The following is a 21901-nucleotide window of genomic DNA, read 5'->3' on the forward strand; positions in this document are numbered from 1 at the left end:
TTAGCTGTGACTTAACCCCTGTATGAACTGCTTCAGTTACTTGGGATTTCTCCTTGGCTTCCTGCTTCATGTCACCAGCACATGACTAATGAGAAATGTGGAGAATGCTAGGCCTGGCCAAGAACTTTTTTCTAATTGAAAAACTGTCATTATAGACCTTTTATGTGGGAAAATGGAGAAAAATTCAACCCTTTAATGCAAGTACTCTACTTTTTTTTCATATTTTTCTTGTAATGACTTTATTGAGATATAATTCACATATAAAATTCAGCCATTTAAAATGTGCAATTCATTGGTTTTTAGTATATCTACAGAGTTTTACAACCATCACCACTGTCAATTTTAGGACATTTTTATCATCCCCCAAAGAAATCCCATACCCTCTAGCAGTCACCCCCATTCCTCCTATTTCCCCCAGCCCCAGGCAGCCACTAATCTACTTTCTTTCTACATAAACTTTCCTGTTCTGGACATTTCATATAAATGGACTCATATGATATTTGTTCTTTTGTAACTGGCTTCTTTCATTTAGTATAATGTTTTCAAGGTTCATCCATGTTGTAGTCAGTACTTCATTTCTTTTTATTTCAGAATAATATTCCATTGTATATACCAGATTTTATTTATCCATTCATCAGTTGATGGACATTTTGTTTCTTTCCACTTTCCAGCTAGCTGCTATGAACGTTCGTTCAGATTTTTATGTGGATATATGTTTTTATTTCCTTGTGTATATATTGGCTTGGCCAAAAAGTTCATTTGGGGTTTTCTATATGATCGAATGGAAAAACCCAAACGAATTTTTTTGGCCAACCCAATATCTAGGAGTAGAATTGTTGGGTCTTAAGGTAACTCTATTTTTAACTGGTTGAGGAACAATCAGACTGTTTTTTAAAACAGCTGTTCTGTTTTACATTCCCAGCAGCAGTACATGGGGGTTCCAATTTCTCCGCATCTTTGCCTACACTTGTTATTGTCTGTCTTTTTTATTATGGTCATGCTGGTGAGTGTGAAGCATTATCTCATTGTGGTTTTGATTTGCATTTACCTGATGGCTAATGGTATTGAGCATCTTTTCACGTGCTTATCGGCCATTTATATATCTTCTTCTTTTTTTCTTTTTTTTTTTGCCGTATGCGGACCTCTCACTGTTGTGGCCTCTCCCGTTGCGGAGCACAGGCTCCGGAGGCGCAGGCTCAGCGGCCATGGCTCACAGGCCCAGCCGCTCCGCGGCATGTGGTATCCTCCCAGACCGGGGCACGAACCCGTGTCCCCTGCATTGGCAGGCAGACTCTCAACCACTGCGCCACCAAGGAAGCCCTATATATCTTCTTTAGAGAAATATCTGTTCAGATCATCTGCCCATTTTTTAATTTAGTTGTCTTTATTATTAAATTGTAATAATTTTTTATGCTAGATACAAGTTTCTTATCAGATATATGATTTACAAAAATGTTCTCCAGTTCTGTGGGTTTTCTTTTCACTTCCTTGATGGTGTCCTTTGAAACGCAGAAGTTTTAAATTTTGTTAAAGTCCAATTTATCTACTTTTTCTTTTGTTTTTGGTGTCATATCTAAGAAACCATTACCTAATCGAAGATCACAGAGATTTATACCTATGTTTCTTCTAAGAGTTTTATGGTTTTAGATCTTATATTTAGGTCTTTAATCCATTTTTAAATTAAGTATAATTTTTATATATAGCAAAGGTAGGAGTTCAATTTTGTTCTTTTGTATGTGTCATAAATTCTTTTAAATTCGTGTTCCCGCACACACTTATCTTAAAAATCAGACTGCTTCTGTCTTTATTTTTTGGTTTTTACTTAATATGATATCAGAAAATATTTCTTTGTTTTTAGGCAGGCTTCCCAATTGTTTTTTAATCCATACATAATATTCTGTCAACTCAAGTGTATCATAATATCCTAAATCTTCCCTATCATGTTGAACATTTGGCCTTTTTCATGTTTGGGCTATTATGGAGACAGCTCTTTGCCTCTATAGAATTACTTCCTTAGGAAACATCCCCAAGAGTGTGATTTTTTTGGTCAAAGGTTATGAACCCTTTTCTAGTTCTGTTTACAAGTTGCTTTTATTGGTTTCTGAAAGGGCTATATCAGTTTAGAGTACTGTATCCAATGATATATGAATTTCAGTGCAACTTCACAAACAGTGATGGTACCCTTTTAAATTTTTTTCTTAACTTATCAGGTGAAAAATAATAATACTTCAAGATTACTTTAATTTCCATCTCACTTTATAAAAATTAATTTGTGTTTTTAAAAATCTAGGTGATATATGTATATTACGTGAAATTTCAGAGGGTACTAACAACAGCAATGACAGTAGCCTTCTTACCCAACCACTTTTAATTTTGGGAGGAATTTGTTACTTAGGATATAAGTTCGATGGCTGTGACAGAGTCCTAGAAAAACAGTGACTAAAAGGACAGAAGTTTATTTCTTGCCCACGTGACATGCAGAGTGGGTATAACAAGTCTGCTTTGTGGGGTGGTTGGGGCCGAGGCTCTTTCTGTCTTCCTGCTCTGCCCCTCTAGGACGTTGCCCTTATCTGTGTGTTCTAGATTGTTCTGCATTTCATCTGGGTCGCAGTAAGAAGGTGGTGGGGGAAGAAGGGCAGCTCCTTCCCTTTGAGAGCGTGACCTGCAGGTTGCTTCTACACTTAACCCCATGGCCATACCCAGTGCAAGTGAAGCTGAGCAGTGCTGCCATTAGCTACGCAGTCATGTGTCCAACTAAACATTCTATTGCTGAATCAGAAGGAGAGACAGATACGGGGTCAACTGGCAGTCTGTGCCACCGCTGTTTCTCTGGTATAGACCGCCACATGTCTGTATAATATGCCTACACTGCTGTCTCTCCATTCACCAGTTCTAGACATTACCTAGTGACTTTTATTCTCACTCCACCACGCCTCACTGTCCATCCTCCTAATAACGTACCATAATTGCAGAATTTGCAAATGTATACCTCTTCTTTGAGAAGGGACCATATGGAATCAGAAATCTGGCTGTCCACTTTGAGGGTGTCAGCACTTCAGCAGCTCCAGCAGCAGGTGCCTCCCAGTCATGGTACCAGGGTGCTGGTTGAACCTCATTGCTGGAGACCCATTTGCGTTACATTTTCACTCTGTCCCCACCATAACCCTGTCCTGTGCTTCCTGACACCCAAGGTGAAGGAAGATCGGAGCTGGCTTAGATGTTTACAGAGCCTATCTTTAACTCTCTGAAAAATAAATCCTAATTCCTAGGCTTTTTTTTTTTAAGGTTTTTCTGATGTGGACCATTTTTAAAGTCTTTATTGAATTTGTTACAATATTGCTTCTGTTTTATGTTTTGGTTTTTTGGCTGCGAGGCATGTGGGATCTTAGCTCCCCATCCAGGGATTGAACCCACACCCCCTGTGTTGGAAGGCGAAGTCTTAACCACTGGACCACCAGAGAAGTCCCCCTAGGCTTATTTTAACTTTGGGGTTTGTAGAACATATTTGAGATAAATCTATATAAAGTCTTAAAACATAGTGGGTGTAAATAGTAATAGTTCATAAATTATAACTGTAGTTAATTGCTTATGTTGCAAAAGTTCAAATGAACTCACTAATTGTTTACCACCTCTCATCCCTTCTTCCTTTGGGACTTTATTGGGGTCTTCATGCTTCCAGTCCTACATATATTCAGTGAAGATTCATGTATGTATGGTTTATCTCACTGCTGCAGTAGTTGTAATAAGCTTCATTTAAGATGACACACTGTTTGGATAATTCCAAATTAAGTGTTTTATTATGACCACATAAATATTGGTCACCTGAGCCAAATATACTATGATTACATTTTCCTTTTTATATAAATTTCTATTTTTCCTGAAGTTCATGGTGTCCTCATTTTTTTAATTTGCTTTGTGTTCTTTGAATTTCTGACTGTCTTCCCACATCCTCCCAGAAGCTCTTTAAAACTCCTCTTAAGTTTTCTACATATTCCAGGCTGTCAGATAATCTATCCATCCCCTTTTTTTTCCTGAAGATGCTTTCTGGGGCTCTCTGTCCTGCTTAAATCTGACCTGGTCATCCTCCAGGCTTCTGCATATCTGTCATCCTGGGAATTCTCTCTGTCTCTGCTCTGCAAATGTCCCTACCCTCTTTTCTTTGTTGGATTCTCTGTTTCCTAGATCCCATGTCTGTCTCTTTCTTGATTTACCCCTTCCTTTTGCTGGACCACAACCTCTGGTATCTCCTTAGAAATGGTACATGGGAAGGAACTGTTTTGTCCTTGTATGTGTGGAGATCTCCTCTCTGTTCAGTCATTTTCTCCTTTCCTATCCACTTCCATCTTCAAGTGTTATAGTTTAAAATTTCAGATATCTTTTAGTTTCACCATAGATAGATTGTTGTGCTTCTCATTCTTCTGTATACTTGAGGTACTTTTCAAAAGGAAAAGTGGGTGGTGGGAACATCTTTACTCCACCATCTGGAAAGTAAAAATGCCATTTTCATGTCTTTGGTTAGGAGCACGAATGAATATTTTCATTTTTTTTGTTTAATCTTTTGATTCTCCACTAGTGTGAATTATCTGTTAATACCTTCAAAGAACAAATTCTATAATAATTAGCACAAAAACACAGAAATTCTAAAGCTTATTTTTCTCACTTGTCTCCTCTGAGATTCAGATGGTGTTAGAGTCCCAGCAGACTGGCGTCCACAGTTGTTTGCTCTCATTTTCAGATTGCCTCACTCCCGTGACGGCTGTGAACATGCTCACCCAGCAGGAAGTCCCTGTTGTCGTCTTGGCCAAAGCTGACTTTGAGGGCTCTCTGGATGCAAAAATAGGTAAGTAGCCATTAAAATGTAATCAGGATAATGTACTTAGCAGGTTTAAGATCAAAATCCTAGCCTGGAAGAGCTGACTATATATTCCATGATCTGTTTTGCCTCTTTGTAAAAATGAATGTCCCTTCATTTCATCATCTCTTATTTAAGCATCATATTTTGAAAACATATCAAGTATATTGCATCTTGCTAGTTGCTACTGAGAATAATGAAAAATGTCTGGCCCATGGATTTTGCCAGTAGAGCTAGTTGGTGAGACTTGCCTATACAATGTGGGGAACCATACAACTCAGATGAAAATCCAATTTCAGAATTCATAGAACCAACAGCAACTGCTGAGATGGGCATTCAAAGCACACATGATCGATGTGGGCTGGGTTTTGGTGAAGGCTTTGTGGAGGAGGTGAACTTCAGCTATGCAAGAAAGGGTTCGTGAAATAGCAGTAAAATCGAAGTCATATTTAGAGCTGTAAATTGGATATCCTTGGCAGCCTTACTCATTCCTAAGAGTTCTAACCTATCATCACCTAACAGGAAGTCTGGGATTGAACCAAGGCATGAGACCTAATCATACCCCATCCAAGACCTGCCCTCAGGGTAGACCCGAGCATCTCTCTACAGCTTTCCTACTGTAGATTCCAGCCAGTCTCCAATGTGCCAAAACCTGTGGAGAAAGTTATTTCCACACTCTCTATCTCCTAGCACACAGAAGAAATAGCATTGCTTATTGAAATCATGTTTTTGCTCACAATTCTCAGATCCTTTTTTGGCAAATTGATTTGAAGAAACATCAACACAGAAAACAGATATTAAGCCACTCAAGTCATTCTAAATCTCTGACAATTTAAACCTAGAAAGTATGTTGCTTAAAGGAAATAATTCCTTCTATTACTTTAATGCATTTTATAATTAGTCAAATTCATTAATACAACCAGCCAAGATAAACAATAAAGGAACCTCTGTTGATGTGGCTTTTTTCCCTTTTGTTTTTGTTGTTGTTGTTGTTGTTTAATATTTATTTATTTATTTCGGCCACGCTGGGTCTTAGTTGCGACATGAGGGATCTTTTAATTGCGGCATGCAGACTTAGTTGCCGCATGCAGACTCTTAGTTGTGGCATGCGAACTCTTAGTTTCAGCATGCATGCAGGATCTAGTTCCCCACCAGGGATCGAACCTGGGTCCCCTGCATTGGGATCGTGGAGCTCTACCCGCTGGACCACCAGGGAAGTCTCCCCTTTTGGTATTTTGAGTCAAAGTACTAACACAATATTGAGAGTTCTGAAGGATAAGGGAAAAAGAAAAAGGAAAATCTGATTTTCTTGGGTATGCATGGAAAATCATTTTTCCTGTTGTCTTGATTTCCTGCACTTCCGTAATTAATGTTTTGTGAATTATTGGCTCTTGGCCTTCCAAGAAGAACAGAAACAAAAGTAAACAAGAGTTAAAGTAGTGTTTTCACCATCTCACCTGCATGTTACAAATAGTTCACATTCTACTGAGCCCCATATGACCAACACCGTGGCCCAGAGCGGTCTTTATGTGATCAGATAAATTCTGTGTCCACAAGGTCTCCATTCGAAGATTGCTTCTAGTTACTACAGACCACAAACTTTTGGAATGCAGTAAATGACTTTTTTCCCTTCTTGACCATGAACACTTTTCAGCAGCCTTTATTGCTTGCCATTTGTCCTCACCCTTCAGTATCCTTCAAGTCCACTCTGAGAGTTTATTTGCTTCATTAGATGCTTTTCGTCCATAATCTCAGCTGGAACACTGCAGAACTTTCCATCATACCATGGAGTTTTCCATCTTACCAAGGAACTTTAGAATGTGTGTCCCAAACATTAAATCACCCTTTTAGGGCAGCGTTCCAGAGAGGTTGTTCCTGGACATCTGACATAAGCATTTTGTGTATTACCCTTAGTTTTATCTCTCTCAGTTGCTGCGTGATGTGTAGTGTCCACAAGGATATCAGCAGTTTTGACAGTTGACCCTACAGCAGTTCTCAACCAGGGGTGATTTGGCAGCAGGCAACATTTGGCAATTTTAGAAACATTTCTACTGGTAGAGACCAGGGATGCTCTTCAACATCCTACAGCACACAGAACAGGCCCCCCAGCAAAGTTCAGAATGTCAGTAGGACCCAGGTTGAGAAACCCTGGCCTACAGAACCAACAACTAAAAAGCCTGTTTGTATTAATAGCTGAAGCTGAAACAGCATGCCTTGGCCCTCTGGATGAGTGATATACTTACATTCAACTCCATCTCCTCAAGGGCATATGTGGGTTGCAGAATAAATGTCTATTCAGAACGTACTGTTGCCTCTGGGAACAAAGCATAGTTTGAAGAAACACATTGGCCAGCTTTCCACTTACTGACCAAGTGGATTTTTCTGGGGTGCTAGGAGCTGCTGGAGGTGTCAGCCCTGCTTCTCAAGAGGACTCCACTGCCCTGTGTCACTCAAAGGAGACACTTCCCCAGATGCTTGTCATTTACTATTTAAGTGACAGAAGCACCCCAAATTGTATATTTTAGAATTACAACTATTTTTTAAAAGAAACTAAGCAATGGAAAAAGACCTACAGGAAGTAGTGCCACTATAGTAAACTATTGTGTTAGGGTATTGAGTTTGTCCAAGACTCTTCTCCATTTTCCCAATGAATATGATGTGGTTTTATAATTTCTGTGACTAAAGTCTTTTAGAGTCTCTCCCTTCAGAAGCTAACGCTGAGTGTCAGTGCTGTCAATTATTATTATTTTTTTTTTTTTAATTTTTTTTTAAATGTTGGGGGTAGGAGTTTATTAATTAATTTATTTTATTTTTGCTGTGTTGGGTCTTCATTTCTGTGCGAGGGCTTCCCCTAGTTGTGGCAAGTGGGGACCACTCTTCATCGCGGTGCACGGGCCTCTCACTATCGCGGCCTCTCTTGTTGCGGAGCACAAGCTCCAGACGCGCAGGCTCAGTAGTTGTGGCTCACGGGCCTAGTTGCTCCGCGGCATGTGGGATCTTCCCAGACCAGGGCTCGAACCCGTGTCCCCTGCATTGGCAGGCAGATTCTCAACCACTGTGCCACCAGGGAAGCCCTGTCAATTATTTTGTGATTTGGCCATTTGCAAAGGAGACATTTTGTGTTTCTTCCCCTAAACAGGAATTCCCAGCACCAGCTTAGAGGACACTGTCTTAGCCCAAACCCTGGGCCTGTCGTACTCTGAAGTCATTGAAACCATGCCAGATGGCACGGAGAAACTGAGCAGCTCTGCGGAGGTTGGTGCCCGTGGAGGTGGCCGAAGAACTTACTTATAAACTCAGGGCCTTGACATGAGCTTGATGACACATTTTCCTTTGGGTGCAAGTTACAGCCTATCGTTTCATTCATACCCACACTAACAGTCTTGCAGTCTCGTTTCTTAATCTATGAAAACAAAATAATATTCTTCTTCAAGATCTAAAAGCTTATCAGCTCCAAGTTGAACCTGATCCTAGGATAGTGTGGTTATCGAAGCAACTAAACTTTATTTTGCGAATCTTCTGCTTAAGAAAAATGACCTTTCCAGGGAAACTGCTTCCTTGGGACAGGTGACCAAAATTGGCTGTTCCTTTTAGAGATCTCTGTTCTCCCCAGATTACTGACTTATTCCCACCTAAAGTTTGACTCATTTTTAGAAATCAGCAGAGAAGTTTTGAGTCATGTTTATTTGGTCAAGGTTGTCTCTTGCTAGGTGGTAAGTCTGGCAGGATTTGAGCTTAGCCTTGATATTGAACTAGGCCAGAAATTATGATGGGAGAAGTAGGGTGAGGTGGGGAAGGGGGAAGTGGGAAATGGCTTAGACAGTGATTCTCGAACTTGAGCACACACCAGTATCACCTGGTGGCCTTGTTAGAACACAGATTCCCTGGCCCCCATCTGGAGGTTCTGCTTCACAGTCCCTGATGCAACCGAAGCATTTGCATTTCTAACAGGTTTCCAGGTGATACCACTACTGCTGCTGATCCAGGGACCACGTTTTGAGAATCCCTGGGTTAGAACTTTGCCACCCAAAGTCTGGTCCCAGGACCAGCAGCGTTGGCATCACTTGTTAGAAGTGTAGACTCTCAGACCCCACCTGGTCTACTGAGAACCCCATGTGATTTTTGTGCACATTAAAGTTTGAGAGTTCTGGTTTAGAGCACTCTTTCTTAAACTTGGCTGCCCTTTGAAAACACCTGGAACGTTTTGAAAAATACTGATGATTGAGTCCCACCCCAGATATTCTGATTTAATGGTTGGGGGAGTGGAGAGGACATGGATCGGACATCAGAAGCATTCAATGCTCCCCGGGTGACTCTAATGTGCAGGAGGGCCTGGGAACTCCTGGCTTAACATAGTGATTGCAACCCAGCCATGTCTCAGAATCACCTGGGAGATGCTTACTGGCCCCACCTGGGTGATCCTGGTTCCGTTAGACCTGAAGATCCAGGTTTTTCAGGTTTGGGACTACCTGGCTATAGGATATTATGTATATAAAAAATAAGGGAATAGCCAGGTTTTTTTCCTCTGTAAGGAGTGGCAATGTTTCCTGACCTCATGTTTGTGCCTTCACTTCATAAATTATATCCCCAGACATGAGTCATGTTTTAAGATACTGAACCTTAAACCCTTCTTAAGACTGTGTGTGAGCAGGCTTCTTAGATGTAGAGCAGAGCCAAACCAAAGTGCCAAAAAGGAGACCCAGATAACCCTCTGCAGGGCGAGAAAGGGGACAGTCGTGGCCAAAATTAGTCTTCTGAATTAGCCAGAAAAATGCCCCCTCCTTAGTATAAGACTGAGCATTAATTACACTTCCTGGCTTCTTTCAAATAGCTTCAGGTGGTCTGTTGAATCCTCTGGTGGCCCTAGACTGAATATCTAGACTGGAGGAATTCTTTCAATGGATGGAAGGAGAATGGATGGTGAAAGCCTCCATGAGCTTCTGAGATGTGAAAACAGTAATGCATTGAGAAGATAGACTTTCAAGAGAGCTTGTGATCACCTGCACCATAATTACATGATAGTGGGAGTTTAGGACAAAGAAAGTGCTCTCCCAGAGTGTAAGTGGTTCCTTGGTAGAGAGCTCGATCTTCAGGACACTTCAGACGCTTAATGGAAAAGGCTGCTTTTGATAAACATAGCTGTACTTTCCTATTCTTTATGCCCCATGGCTGTAAGCTCCTTGAGGATAGGGGCAGATCAGATTTATCTTTGTGCTCCCAACGCCTAGCACAAGGCTGGCACCTGGTGGGTTTGCAGTACACCTGCACTGAACCAATTCCAAGGTTCCCACGATCCCCTCGTTGGCAAGCCGTGCTGGCCCGATTCTTATTAGTTTGGTTCTCTCAAAAGCGTCCGGTGAACAGCGAATTCCTCTTTTCTGCTATTAGTGTCCTGCCCTGCTGTCTGTAACATGGGAGCATTTAAATACAAAAGGGGCGGTCCTTCAAGCTGAGGCCTCAGTTTGTTGCCCTGCTTGCCTGAATTCCTTCGGCTCTAGGATAATATTGAACTTTTCTTTTCTGGCTACCCCTATCTCAATAGGGGAGTAGTCATTAAAATAAATATGCAGTTTTTTACTGGCAGCTGAATGCTGATATTTGCCTCTCTCTGTAGGTGCCACAGGGCTCTGGTGATAAGGAGAGCCACAAACCAGGGCCCACAGTACTCTCAGGGGCCCCCCAAAAAGTGTTAATTTCTTTTAACACCAGAAGAAAAAAGTGAACTCTTAAGGTCAAAAATTATATTCATCTTTATTCACCACTGTCATAAAATATGTTTTAATACTGTAAGGAGAAAAGTGCCCACAAAGGCAACAGAGAGTCACAATGCGGCCCTGCACAGACCACACAAAAAATGGCAATCCAGGGTGGTGGCATCAGGGTGGCAGCTTATTCTTACCAAGGGAGGAACGCGATCTCTCTCCTTCCCCTCTCAGTTCACAGGTATGAACCGGCCGGATGCATTTCTAGCCCTGACTCAGAAAGCCCGGAGGAAGAGAGTGGGCGGAGAGGTGACAAGTGATAAACTGAAGGACTGGCTGATCTCTAGGCAGCGGTACTGGGGCACGCCCATCCCCATGGTCCACTGCCCCACCTGTGGTCCTGTGCCCGTGCCTCTGGAGGACTTGCCTGTGACCTTGCCCAACATCACCTCTTTCACTGGCAAGGGAGGCTCCCCACTGGCCTTGGCTTCGGAGTGGGTGAACTGCTCCTGCCCTAGGTAAGGAACCATGTCCCCCAGCTGTGGCCATGTCTGGTCCCAGACTTCCACTTGGCTGGAAAGAATAACATAGGTCTTAGGTCTTTTGCTACCTTTGAGAGAAGGGGCTGGAATCTGGGGCCCAGCCCCTGTGATGAGCGCCCCGTCCTCTCTTCTGAGCCGGTAGAAGCAGCAATGTCAATTCACATCTTTCCCAGAAACAGCTGATCCAACTGATGGAAAAGCTACACATTTTCATGATAGCTTTGGAAGAGACCACTTTCCTCTACTTTATATTCCAAAGAGCTTCTCAGAGTTGAGAGAAAATGCCTTACCGTTTTCCCACATAGTGACTGTGATAACAGTGGGGATTTTATCACAAGTAGCAGAGTAGTGATAGCTACGAGGACAAGTATGCTCAGGGGGTCTCATTCTTTAATATACTGAAACATACCATATCTCATTTCTTCTCATTTTGGCAGTAGGATTATGTTTTTCTGTTAATTCACTGGCATGTCTCACATGTGATTTTTATGATACCATTCCAGCTGATTAAACAAATAACAGATACCAAGCTGTAATATTTCCCTTCTTCCTTCTATGGAAAAGCCATTCTTCTCTGCCTTATAGATCATGATGGGGTTGTTTTAAAATAACTTAGTCCTCTTCTTAGCATCTCTAGGTCAGTAATTAGGTAACCATATAGTGCAAGTGCATGGCTCAGAATGGGGAGTCAGACAGTAATGGCTTCAAGTCCTGGCCCTGCCTCTTCCCTAGCTGTGTGGTCTTGGGAAAGTCACTTAACCTCTCTGAGCTGTGATTCCCTTATCGGGAGCTAAAATAACCCCCTTGAAGGGATTTCAGAAGATGAGAATTAACGCATGTAACACTGCAGAGTGACACCTAGCAGACACTCTGTAACTGGAATTGTTAGTGCCATCCTGCCCGGGCCTGCCAACAGTCCGCCCAGGTCCTCACCCAGGCGGTTCTGAGGTTTGAAATGGGGCTTGCAGTCAGAAACATAGGAAGCTCTGGGCCATTTTAGGGTATCACCCTCTTTGTTGATAAGCAGTGACAAAGGGTTTCCCTGCCGGAGACATCAGCAGCCTTCAGCCCGCCAGTTGTGGCAGCCCAGGGCCTTGGTGGTGGGGATAAGGTTTCCTACCTTGGCTGCAGATTCCTGGAGGGCAGAGCCCAGGGCTTGGTCTTGGTCAAGTCTCCCTGGTGATTCTAATGAGCACACAGGGCTGAGAGCCACTGAGCCCATGTGGCCAAGCGGGACAGCATGGTGGTAAGGACCACAAGTATGAGTCCAGAAAGGTGGATTCCTTACCTTTGAGCTCCAAGACCTTGGGCAGATTTCTTAACCTCGCGGAACTCTAGTTACTCAACTGCAAAATGGGGACATGAGTAGTGTCTACCTCATAATCCCCAGGCTTACTAGGAATTAAATGAGATAATGCCCATGAAGCATTTGGCTTAGTGTCTGCCACCCAGTGTTAGTATTATTACCGTTGGAGCTAATAATGGTAATAACGTTGTCACCATCACCATCATCTGTCCATCCCACTTACCAAGTAACCTCTTCCGTGTAATCCAGCTTTTAGTGTCAGCAGGAAAACATGTTGGTTGTCTTCAAGTCCAACATGACCTTTAAAAAGAAAATCAGCATGGCAAGTGTTAGTCAGATAGTAGTCCTATTATCAGTTGAATCCTGCATTTTCTTGCTAACTTGTATGGGTGCCCTAATGGTGAGGAAGAAGAAGTAACAGTTATCTTCTAATTATTCCTAAAAATAGTATGTGTTCTGGTTGATTGCCTTCCAAATAAAAAGACCTGGATTTTATTTATTTAATTTTAAAATTATTTTATTATTTTTTGCGGGGGGCGTATTGGGTTTTTGTTGCTGTGTGTGGGCTTTCTCTAGTTGCATTGCGTGGAGGCTACTCTTCGTTGTGGCACACAGGCTTCTCATCTCAGTGGCTTCTCCTGTTGCGGAGCACGGGCTCTAGGTGTGTGGGCTTCAGTAGTTGTGGCACACAGGCTCTAGAATGCAGGCTCAGTAGTTGCGGCACACGGGCTTAGTTCCTCCACAGCATGTGGGATACTCCCGGACCAGGGCTCAAACCCATGTTCCCTGCTTTAGCAGGCGGATTCTTAACCACTGCACCACCAGGGAAGTCCCCTGGCTTTCATTTAGAGATGCACTGTAGGAAACAGGATTAGGGTTCCCTTGGGGCTCTCTCCGATAAGCTCCTACCCCAGGGACCACCACTCTTCCCAGTGGGAGGCCCCCTGACTGAAATGAGGAGGCCCCTGGGAGCCCAGAGCCCTGCCAGATCTGGGCTCCTGTGCTCTCTGCTGAGCCACTTCCATTTAATAAGCAGAAGATGGGGAGTGGCTGTTTCCTCCAATAATATTCGGAAAGCCAGTATGAACTGCATCACAGATGTAACATATAAAGGCAACCCTTCTTTTATTTTTAAATTAAAACAGACTCAAGCCCTTGCATGCTAAATTAGCAGAGGATTCATCAGTTCCTCTTGGGGTTCCTCATCCCCCTCCTCAAATTCTCCAAGATCCCCCGAGGACCCATACTGCCAAAAGGGTAGCATTTGGAGAGGTGGTTGGTCCCACTTCCATGCCTCAGAAGGGAGAACCTGGAGTCTGAGCCATGTTCTCCTGCTGTGGCTTCTCACGGCCACAAAGGGTCCCTGCTAATAGCTGTCGGTAGCTGGCTCACCCCATCCACTGCTGTTCCATGCCTCTGGGGGGTCTTCAAGGAAGCCAAGCACCCTCCTTGGCCAGGCTTGGCTCAGGGTACTCTCTCTTGGCTTCCCAGAAGTTGTGGCTTTTGGCTTCAGTCCCACAGGGCCATCACCCTACCAACATGTTTCAAAATTGGTTCAGCAGTTGGGTCCTTGTGGAACCCTAGTCCTCCCCAGGCATCTGCATGCCTAGGATGAGGATTGCTTTTTCTTTTCAACCCTTTACACACCAAGCATCTCACTTCATTCACTTTCTTGAACAGTGGGGCTATCTTCACCCTTCTATAAGGAAGCTTCCTTTAGGCAGTGGTGTGTTGGTAAGTGTGTACTAAATAGCTCTCTGGAGGGGAGCTGTTGATTTGTAGTGTTAGCCCATTTCTGTGGTATAGGTACTTCCACCAAGGGCTAATTTCAGGCTACCAACTTGGCATCATTTGTCCCAGAGTTGGGAAGCGATCCCAACAGTTAATCCTCACAAGCTGATATGAGATGGCTCCAGCATACCTCTGCCTTTGGCTCCCAAGGTGATTTATCTTCCTAAGGTCACCTCTTGTGGATTTCTGCTCCCCTTACCCAAGAGATAGAGATAGAAAAAACCCCAAGTTCATTTTTCAGCACAATATCTCACTACATTTGGTTTTCAGCTTTTCTTCATAAACTGATTTGCCTCATAAGCATCATAGAGTAGGCATTGGCTGAAGGCAGTCTTGATAAGCCTAAAAGAGAAGTGAATGCAGTAAAGAGACAAGATTCCTGTTAGATATTCTACCATGTTAAATTCAGAGAAGTACAGAATAGGGCTTTTAATTGTTGAAGATTTAAATGTTTACTTTGTAAGTTTCTTTAAAACATCATGTACTCTGCAGTACAAAGAGAGTCCACACTGTGAATTATCTTTTCATGATGGGGCATTTTTCTTATGACATTTTAAATTCATAATGATTGTCATAGCTTTCTCAAAAGCTGGTGGAAAATGCATTAATGTTTAAAAAGAAACCAATCGATGAACTTCATTTATTTCTTAGGTGCAAGGGAGCAGCCACGAGAGAGACAGACACGATGGATACCTTTGTTGATTCTGCTTGGTACTACTTCAGATATACTGACCCTCAGAATACTCAGAGGTAAAGAAAGCCCTGCTGAATTCGTGAGCATGTGTCAATCTGGGTCTTCCAAGAAGCAAACACCAAGATGGAATTGGATGGTCAAGAGATTTATGGGGGCAAGTGCCTCTAGGGAATAAGGAGGTGAGGGAGCAGGAGTTGGCAGGGCGAGCCCTTGACCATGATGCTGGTCTGACACCTGTGAAAGGAGAGGGCGGAGGTAGGAGGATGGCGTAGGAAGAGCCTCAGACCACAGTGCAGCTTGAGAAAGTCTCGAGCAGGCTGACGGGAAGCCTCAAGCAAAGCATGTCCATTAGAGAGTCCCAAGTCAGGAGGAAATGGCTGCTGTGGTCCGCTCCCTATAGGAGGGCATGGGCTGGCGTGAACACCCAGTGGCTCCAAAGACAGAGGAGCTGGAAGCTGTTGATCGGTTGTGCTCTTTGAAACAGGCTCTTGTAGGGAGTGTGTTCGATTATTAAATTAGATTCTTCACATCCAAGTAAGTCCCAGGTACAAGAAAAATGAAAAACAGAAAAAGGAAGGAAGTGCTAATACCCTCACTGGCCCTGTGGTGAACTGCATTTATGCAGTTGTAAAGGTGTAATATTATTTACTTAACTGAAAATAATGATGTAACTATTCAGGGAGGATAGGAGGTAGGGAGTGTGAGAGAGCTGAGAAGCATGACTTCTTAGCACATACAGTCGCCAGATAATTTCCAAAATTGGTAAACGAACAAAGACCATAAACATATTTTTTAATAATTGCCAGAAAAAACATCTGAAAGAATTAAAAGTGGCTAAGCGACAGGTGAGGGGTGGGAGGGAGGTTAGTGAAGGAATGGGGCTGGAGACCACTGTTTTAAATTATAAACCTTGTGGTACTATTTGATTTTTTTCAGCTATGTGCATGTGCTTCTTTGACAAAAATAAATAAGTAAGGGAAAGAGAGCAGTAGGTAGATAGGTAAAGAAGGAAATGAGAACAAAAGAAGACTGGTGCAGAGCACAGGAGAACCACAGACACTGTGCTTCAAAGACCTTGCCAGCTTGCTCTTGTCCGTGGGAGAACAATTATACTGAAACCCCATAGTCCACATACGAAAATGCCCCCATTTTCTTTGTTGGTTGTAAGATAATATATTTCCAGGGAGATAGGCGCTCCTGCCTGCCCTGCAGTCCTGCGGATCTGTGATTTGAGTTGAGGCTGTGCAGAATGAGCAGGATCCGGAGTAAACAGCAGGCGGCAGAGGCAAGAAAGGATACAGGGTGACTGCTGTGGCTGGGAACCACCAGGGCAGCCCCGGCTAACCCACAGAGGGGCCCCTCTTCTGGGTCTTCCTTCTAGAAGGGGCTTTTGGTGACTTCCAGTTAAGAAGAGCTGCCTTAGAATGCAAGGGAAATCAGGCTCTCCACCTCTCAGAATGCTTCAAGGGAAAACCTTCTTACAGATGATAGACTCCAACTTAATGATGGGACCCTTAACTGGTGAGAGGTATGTCCCGAGACCTTCACAGCCCCTAGTTTGGGAATACCACGTATCACATCATTTCCCTTGTAAAATGCTGCTGTTTATTTCCATGCTGGCTTGCATTCTCACTAGGTAGTTTCCAGGAAAGATCATAGATCCCAGCTATAGCTACCTTCAACATCTCACTCCTCAATTTATTTCAAACTTACTTTCAGGCTGAGTACCATTCTTGACTTCCCTTGCTTTTCTGTCACCTGCATGAGCAGTTAGATTTCTCTGGGGAAGCATTTTTCACAAAGAAACATTATTTAAAATTTTACCGGAATTCTGGCATAGTGACTGGAGGAGAGAAAACCAAGCTGCCTTAAGATGCAAACACATGGTGTTTGGCCAGGCCCACCTGCTGAGCGCCAGGGAAAAAAGTACCTTGAGGTGTGGGGAAGAGAATTCACATATATGTGAAACCATGGACTGTATACACACACACACAAAGTGTAAACACATGGAGTATATACACACACAGTGTATACACACACACAGAGTGTACACACAGAGTGTACGTACACACACACACACACACACACACACACACACACACACACACACACACACACACACACACACACACACACACACACACACACACACACACACCCTCCCTCCCCCCCCCAGAAAATAAAGTGAGTGGCATTTCTTTTCCTCCCTACCATCCATTAGGAGTGAGGAAGCCTTTCTTTTAGGACCTCTATTGACCAAAAAGTATCTATTAGGTTACAGAGAGTTAGGCTGTTTCATGTTAATTACTACAAGTATGCTCAGTGCATTCAGGAAGCATATGCAGGCTCTTGCTGACTATCTGCATTTTGAGGCTGCTTTAAAAATAAGATTGAATTTCTGTTTTATTTATTTATTTATTTATTTTGGTTTATAAAATGTAATTTTATTTTATGTTACTCTGCTGTTACATAGGGCATAACATTTTCACAAGGCTTTTTTGGAACTACAGTTGATGATTATTAGCAACATACAATAGTGGTCCAACTCTCTTAACAATCACCAGACAAACTGGACACCCTCTCACATGTACACAAATCTGCATGGAAAAGTACTAATTTTAGACTTGGACTTGTGTACTTTATTTCCCCTTTCTAGTGTATTAAGAAATGACATGCATGTCATTTCTTAATACACTAGAAAGGCAAATGAATTTCTGTCTTAAAATGAACTTTTAGTGCCTGCACGAGTCTCCATTGTACATGCCATATTGCCCTCTATTGGTAAGAACTCAAAAATCTTGATTGTCTATGGTAATAAAAATTAAAATAAATCCAGATAGTCAAATATGCATTGTACAGAAATAACCTTTTTGCTGGTATGTTTTCCTTTTGTCCTCATTATATATGAAAATCACATTTGTTAAAATATGTCAATAATGGCTTCTGAAACAGTTTTTATAAATTTCATAAATTAACACTGCTCTGACATTTTTCTCCTTTGTTATATAAGCTTCTTTCATTATATTTTAAAAAGAAAATCACTGTTTTTCTCTGGCATAATTTATTTCAGGGAATATGCAAATTATGATTGGTCTAATTTATGCAATTGTGACAAAGCAGGGTTTTTTTATAAATGACCATCTCTCTTCCTCCCAGCCCTTTCAGCACAGCGTTGGCAGATTACTGGATGCCTGTGGATTTGTACATTGGAGGGAAAGAACATGCTGTCATGCACTTGTTCTATGCAAGATTCTTTAGTCACTTTTGCCATGATCAAAAGATGGTCAAACACAGGTGAGCATTTATACTGCTTTGCAAAAGAATTCAGTTCCTTGAACAGCAACTGAAGGCAGGTGTTGGTCCTTCTGAAGCAAGGTAAATATATGTAGCAGAAGAGCTCTATTTTTCAAGCATACTTTAGAGGTCATTGTCAGCCTTAACCACTGGAAATCCATTTATGTTGCTTAGTCAGTTCTAGCCCGTGATGTTTGCCTGCTTGCATAGGATCTTCCCTTCAGCTTTTCTCTGTTGAACTGAGTTAAGTAGTTGAGATTTTTCACTTGTGAGGCAGAGAAGAGCGGTTCATAATGTCACACAGCTTTTTATAGCTTCTCATGTGAGGTCATGTTTATCATCTGGTCCCTTGGTGTAAGCTCTGTTTCCAAGCTTGACTGAATCCTGTCTCAATATGTCATTCTGATAAAATAGATTAAAAGCTAGGGAATCACATTGTAAATCCATTGATAAATTCTTTTCTTGTTGGTCTATAATATAGTCCCCATGATGTTCAGAAAGATGTGTGTGTGTGCTTTTTTCCCATGAAATATATCATATATATGTATATATAATATATACATAATATATAATATGTATTTAATGTATTATACAATTTAAAAAATAAAATGAACATCCATGCACCCCCTCCTCAGATTAGGATATAGAGTATTACAGGTCCCTTAGAATACCCAGGGTGCCCTCACTAATCAGATCATCCTCCTTCCTACACCACCCACCCCTCCCCCATACATTCCCTATCCTGAATCTTGAATTATTCATTTTCTTGCTTTTCTTAAATGTATTACTTCTTTATATATTTTTAAACAATATGTGTTGTTTAGTTTTCTGTGTTTGAACTTGGTATAAGTAGAATCATATTTCATGTATTCTCTCTTGCTTCTCTTGCTCAGCATTTTTGGGGATTCATCCATGTTGCTGCATGGAGTTATGTTTCATTCATGATTCACTGCTATCTGGTATTCCATTACATGGAATGGAATTTCTAATACAGAGCTCAGTTTATGTCTATACCACCATTAATGGTCCTTGGGCTGTTTTGTGCAATTCAGAACAAAACTGCCGTAAGCATCCTGGTACGTTTCCTGACATACGCGTGTTAGCAGTTCTCTAGGATGTGTACCTGGAGTAAGATTAGAGTAACCACATGTTCAGCTTCACTAAGAAATGCCAGACCATTTTCCAAATTGGTTATATAAACCTACACTGGCACCAACAGAGGTGAGGGTACTATCAAGATCTTCATCATTACAACATATAGTACAGCCATCCCTGTGTATCTGCAGGGGATGGGTTCCAGGACCCGCCACAGATACCAAAATCTGTAGATGCACAGTTCTCATAGTAGGCCCTCCTTATCCGTGGGTTCCACATCCTTGGATTCAACCAACCTTGGATCATAATCACAGAGGGCTGACTGTATTATCTAACTTTTAAAATTTTGTCAAACTGGTGGTTATATAATGGATCACTTTGTGAGTTAAATTTGAATTTAAAGACACTGCTTACTTAATGAAGTTTAGCATATTTTTATTATGTTTATGGACTTCTGTGTTTCCCTCCTGTTAAATCCCTATTTGTGTCCTTTGCCCTTATTTCTTTTTTTTTGCGGTACGCGGGCCTCTCACTGCTGCGGCCTCTTCCGTTGCGGAGCACAGGCTCCGGACGTGCAGGCCCAGCGGCCATGGCTCATGGGCCCAGCCGCTCCGCGGCATGTGGGATCTTCCCGGACCGGGGCACAAACCCGTGTCCACTGCATCAGCAGGCGGACTCTCAACCACTGCGCCACCAGGGAAGCCCTGCCCTTATTTCTTCTGGGTTGTCTTTTATCAATTGTAGGAGTTTTATAAATATTCTGGATGCTAATCCTTTATCAGCTATATGTATTGCAATATTTTTTCCTGGTTTTTGGCTTGTCTTATTTTTATGGTGTCTTTTGATGAACAGAAACTCTTTTTTTTTCTTTAATGATTGTTGTGCTCTTTTATTTTTTTTTCATGTCACACATGGATTTCGTATATTTTTTTATATCTTTATTGGAGTATAACTGCTTTACAATGTTGTTAGTTTCTTCTGTATAACAAAGTGAGTCAGCTATATGTATACGTATATCCCCATATGCCCTCCCTCTTGAGCCTCCCTCCCACCCTCCCTATCCTATCCCTCTAGGTCGTCACAGAGCATTGAGCTGATTTCCCTGTGCTGTGCAGCAGTTTCCCACTAGCCATGCGTTTTACATTAGGTAGTGTATATATGACAGTGCTACTCTCTCACTTCATCCCAGCTCCCCCCCGCCCCCCGCAGTCCTCAAGTCCATCCTCTACATCTGTGACTTTATTCCTGCCCTGCCACTAGTGATGAACAGAAACTCTTAATTTAATGTAGTAAATTTTAATAATCTTTTCCTTTATGGCTATTGCTTTTAGTGTCTCAGTACCTTTAATGGAACAGTCCGTCCATTTCCCCACTGATCTGCAGTGCCCTCTCCATTATAAATCCAGTTTTCATATATATGCAAGGGCCTATTTATAGGGTCTTTATTTTGTCCATTAGTCTATTTGTTTTTTGCTGTGCTAATTAGTTACTGGCATTGTTATTTTAATTTTACAAGTCTCAGTATCCAGTAAGGGAAGTCCTCCTATTTGTTCTTTTTCTTTAGGAGTATCTTTTTTTTTTTTTTGCGGTACGCGGGCCTCTCACTGTTGTGGCCTCTCCCGTTGCGGAGCACAGGCTCCGGATGCGCAGGCTCAGTGGCCATGGCTCACGGGCCCAGCCGCTCCGCGGCATGTGGGATCTTCCCGGACCGGGGCACGAACCTGTGTCCCCTGCATCGGCAGGCGGACTCTCAACCACTGCGCCACCAAGGAAGCCCAGGATATGTATTTTTAAATTTTTGATCCTTAAAAAATATATTACTTTTAGAACCTCTGTAATGCAGACTAAAATCCAGTTTCATTAAAATGAAGTACCTTGAAAACTCCCTCCCTTTTCACCCCATGCTCAGACCTGCTCCCTCATTCTGTGCATGCATACATGGATTAAAAGTCTACAGAAAGCTAATTTAGGATATAAATTAAATGCTTAAAATAATTTCTTCTCATTAGTCCCAGAGACCTTCATGTGTAAAAATTAACCCATCTGCATCAGAAGGACACTAAACACATTAACAGTGTTAATCTTCAGAGAAATAAATTACAGTCATCCCTTGGTATCCATAGGGGATTAGTCCCAGGACCCCCGAAGATACCAAAATCTGAGGATGCTCAAATCCTTCATACCAAATGGTGTAGTATTTGCATATAACTTACACTCATTCTCCTGAATGTTTTAAGTCATTTCTAGATAGCTTATAATACCTAATACAGTGTAAATGCTATGTAAATAGTTGCCTGGGTGCACCAAATTCAAGTTTTGCTTTTGGGAACTTTCTGGAATTTTTCTCTTTTTTTTTGAATATTTTGATCTACGGTTTGTTGAATCCACAAGTGTGGAACCCACAGATAAAGAGGGCTGACTGTAGTTAAAATGTTTGTAACTTATGGGCTTCCCTGGTGGCACAGTGGTTGAGAGTCCGCCTGCCAATGCAGGGGACATGGGTTCGTGCCCCAGTCTGGGAGGATCCCACATGCCGCGGAGCGGCTGGGCCCGTGGGCCATGGCCGCTGGGCCTGTGCGTCCGGAGCCTGTGCTCCGCAGAGGGAGAGGCCACAACAGTGAGAGG

The 21901-nt window shown here is 42.4% G+C and overlaps 1 protein-coding gene across 6 annotated transcripts in view; it reads left to right on the forward strand.

The window, feature by feature from the left end:
- LARS2 (leucyl-tRNA synthetase 2, mitochondrial) overlaps positions 1-21901 on the forward strand; it is a 248413-nt gene that overhangs the window by 194079 nt on the left and 32433 nt on the right. For all 6 annotated transcript variants that reach the window (XM_060110202.1, XM_060110199.1, XM_060110204.1 and 3 more), the window contains 5 exons: positions 4736-4840; positions 7992-8107; positions 10789-11072; positions 14845-14943; positions 18044-18181. In XM_060110202.1, the coding sequence (XP_059966185.1) occupies positions 4736-4840; positions 7992-8107; positions 10789-11072; positions 14845-14943; positions 18044-18181 (742 nt within the window). The remainder of the gene's footprint in view (positions 1-4735; positions 4841-7991; positions 8108-10788; positions 11073-14844; positions 14944-18043; positions 18182-21901) is intronic.

This window comes from Mesoplodon densirostris, chromosome 10 (genome assembly GCF_025265405.1).
Source record: "Mesoplodon densirostris isolate mMesDen1 chromosome 10, mMesDen1 primary haplotype, whole genome shotgun sequence".
In the NCBI taxonomy this organism is placed as follows: Eukaryota; Metazoa; Chordata; class Mammalia; order Artiodactyla; family Ziphiidae; genus Mesoplodon; species Mesoplodon densirostris.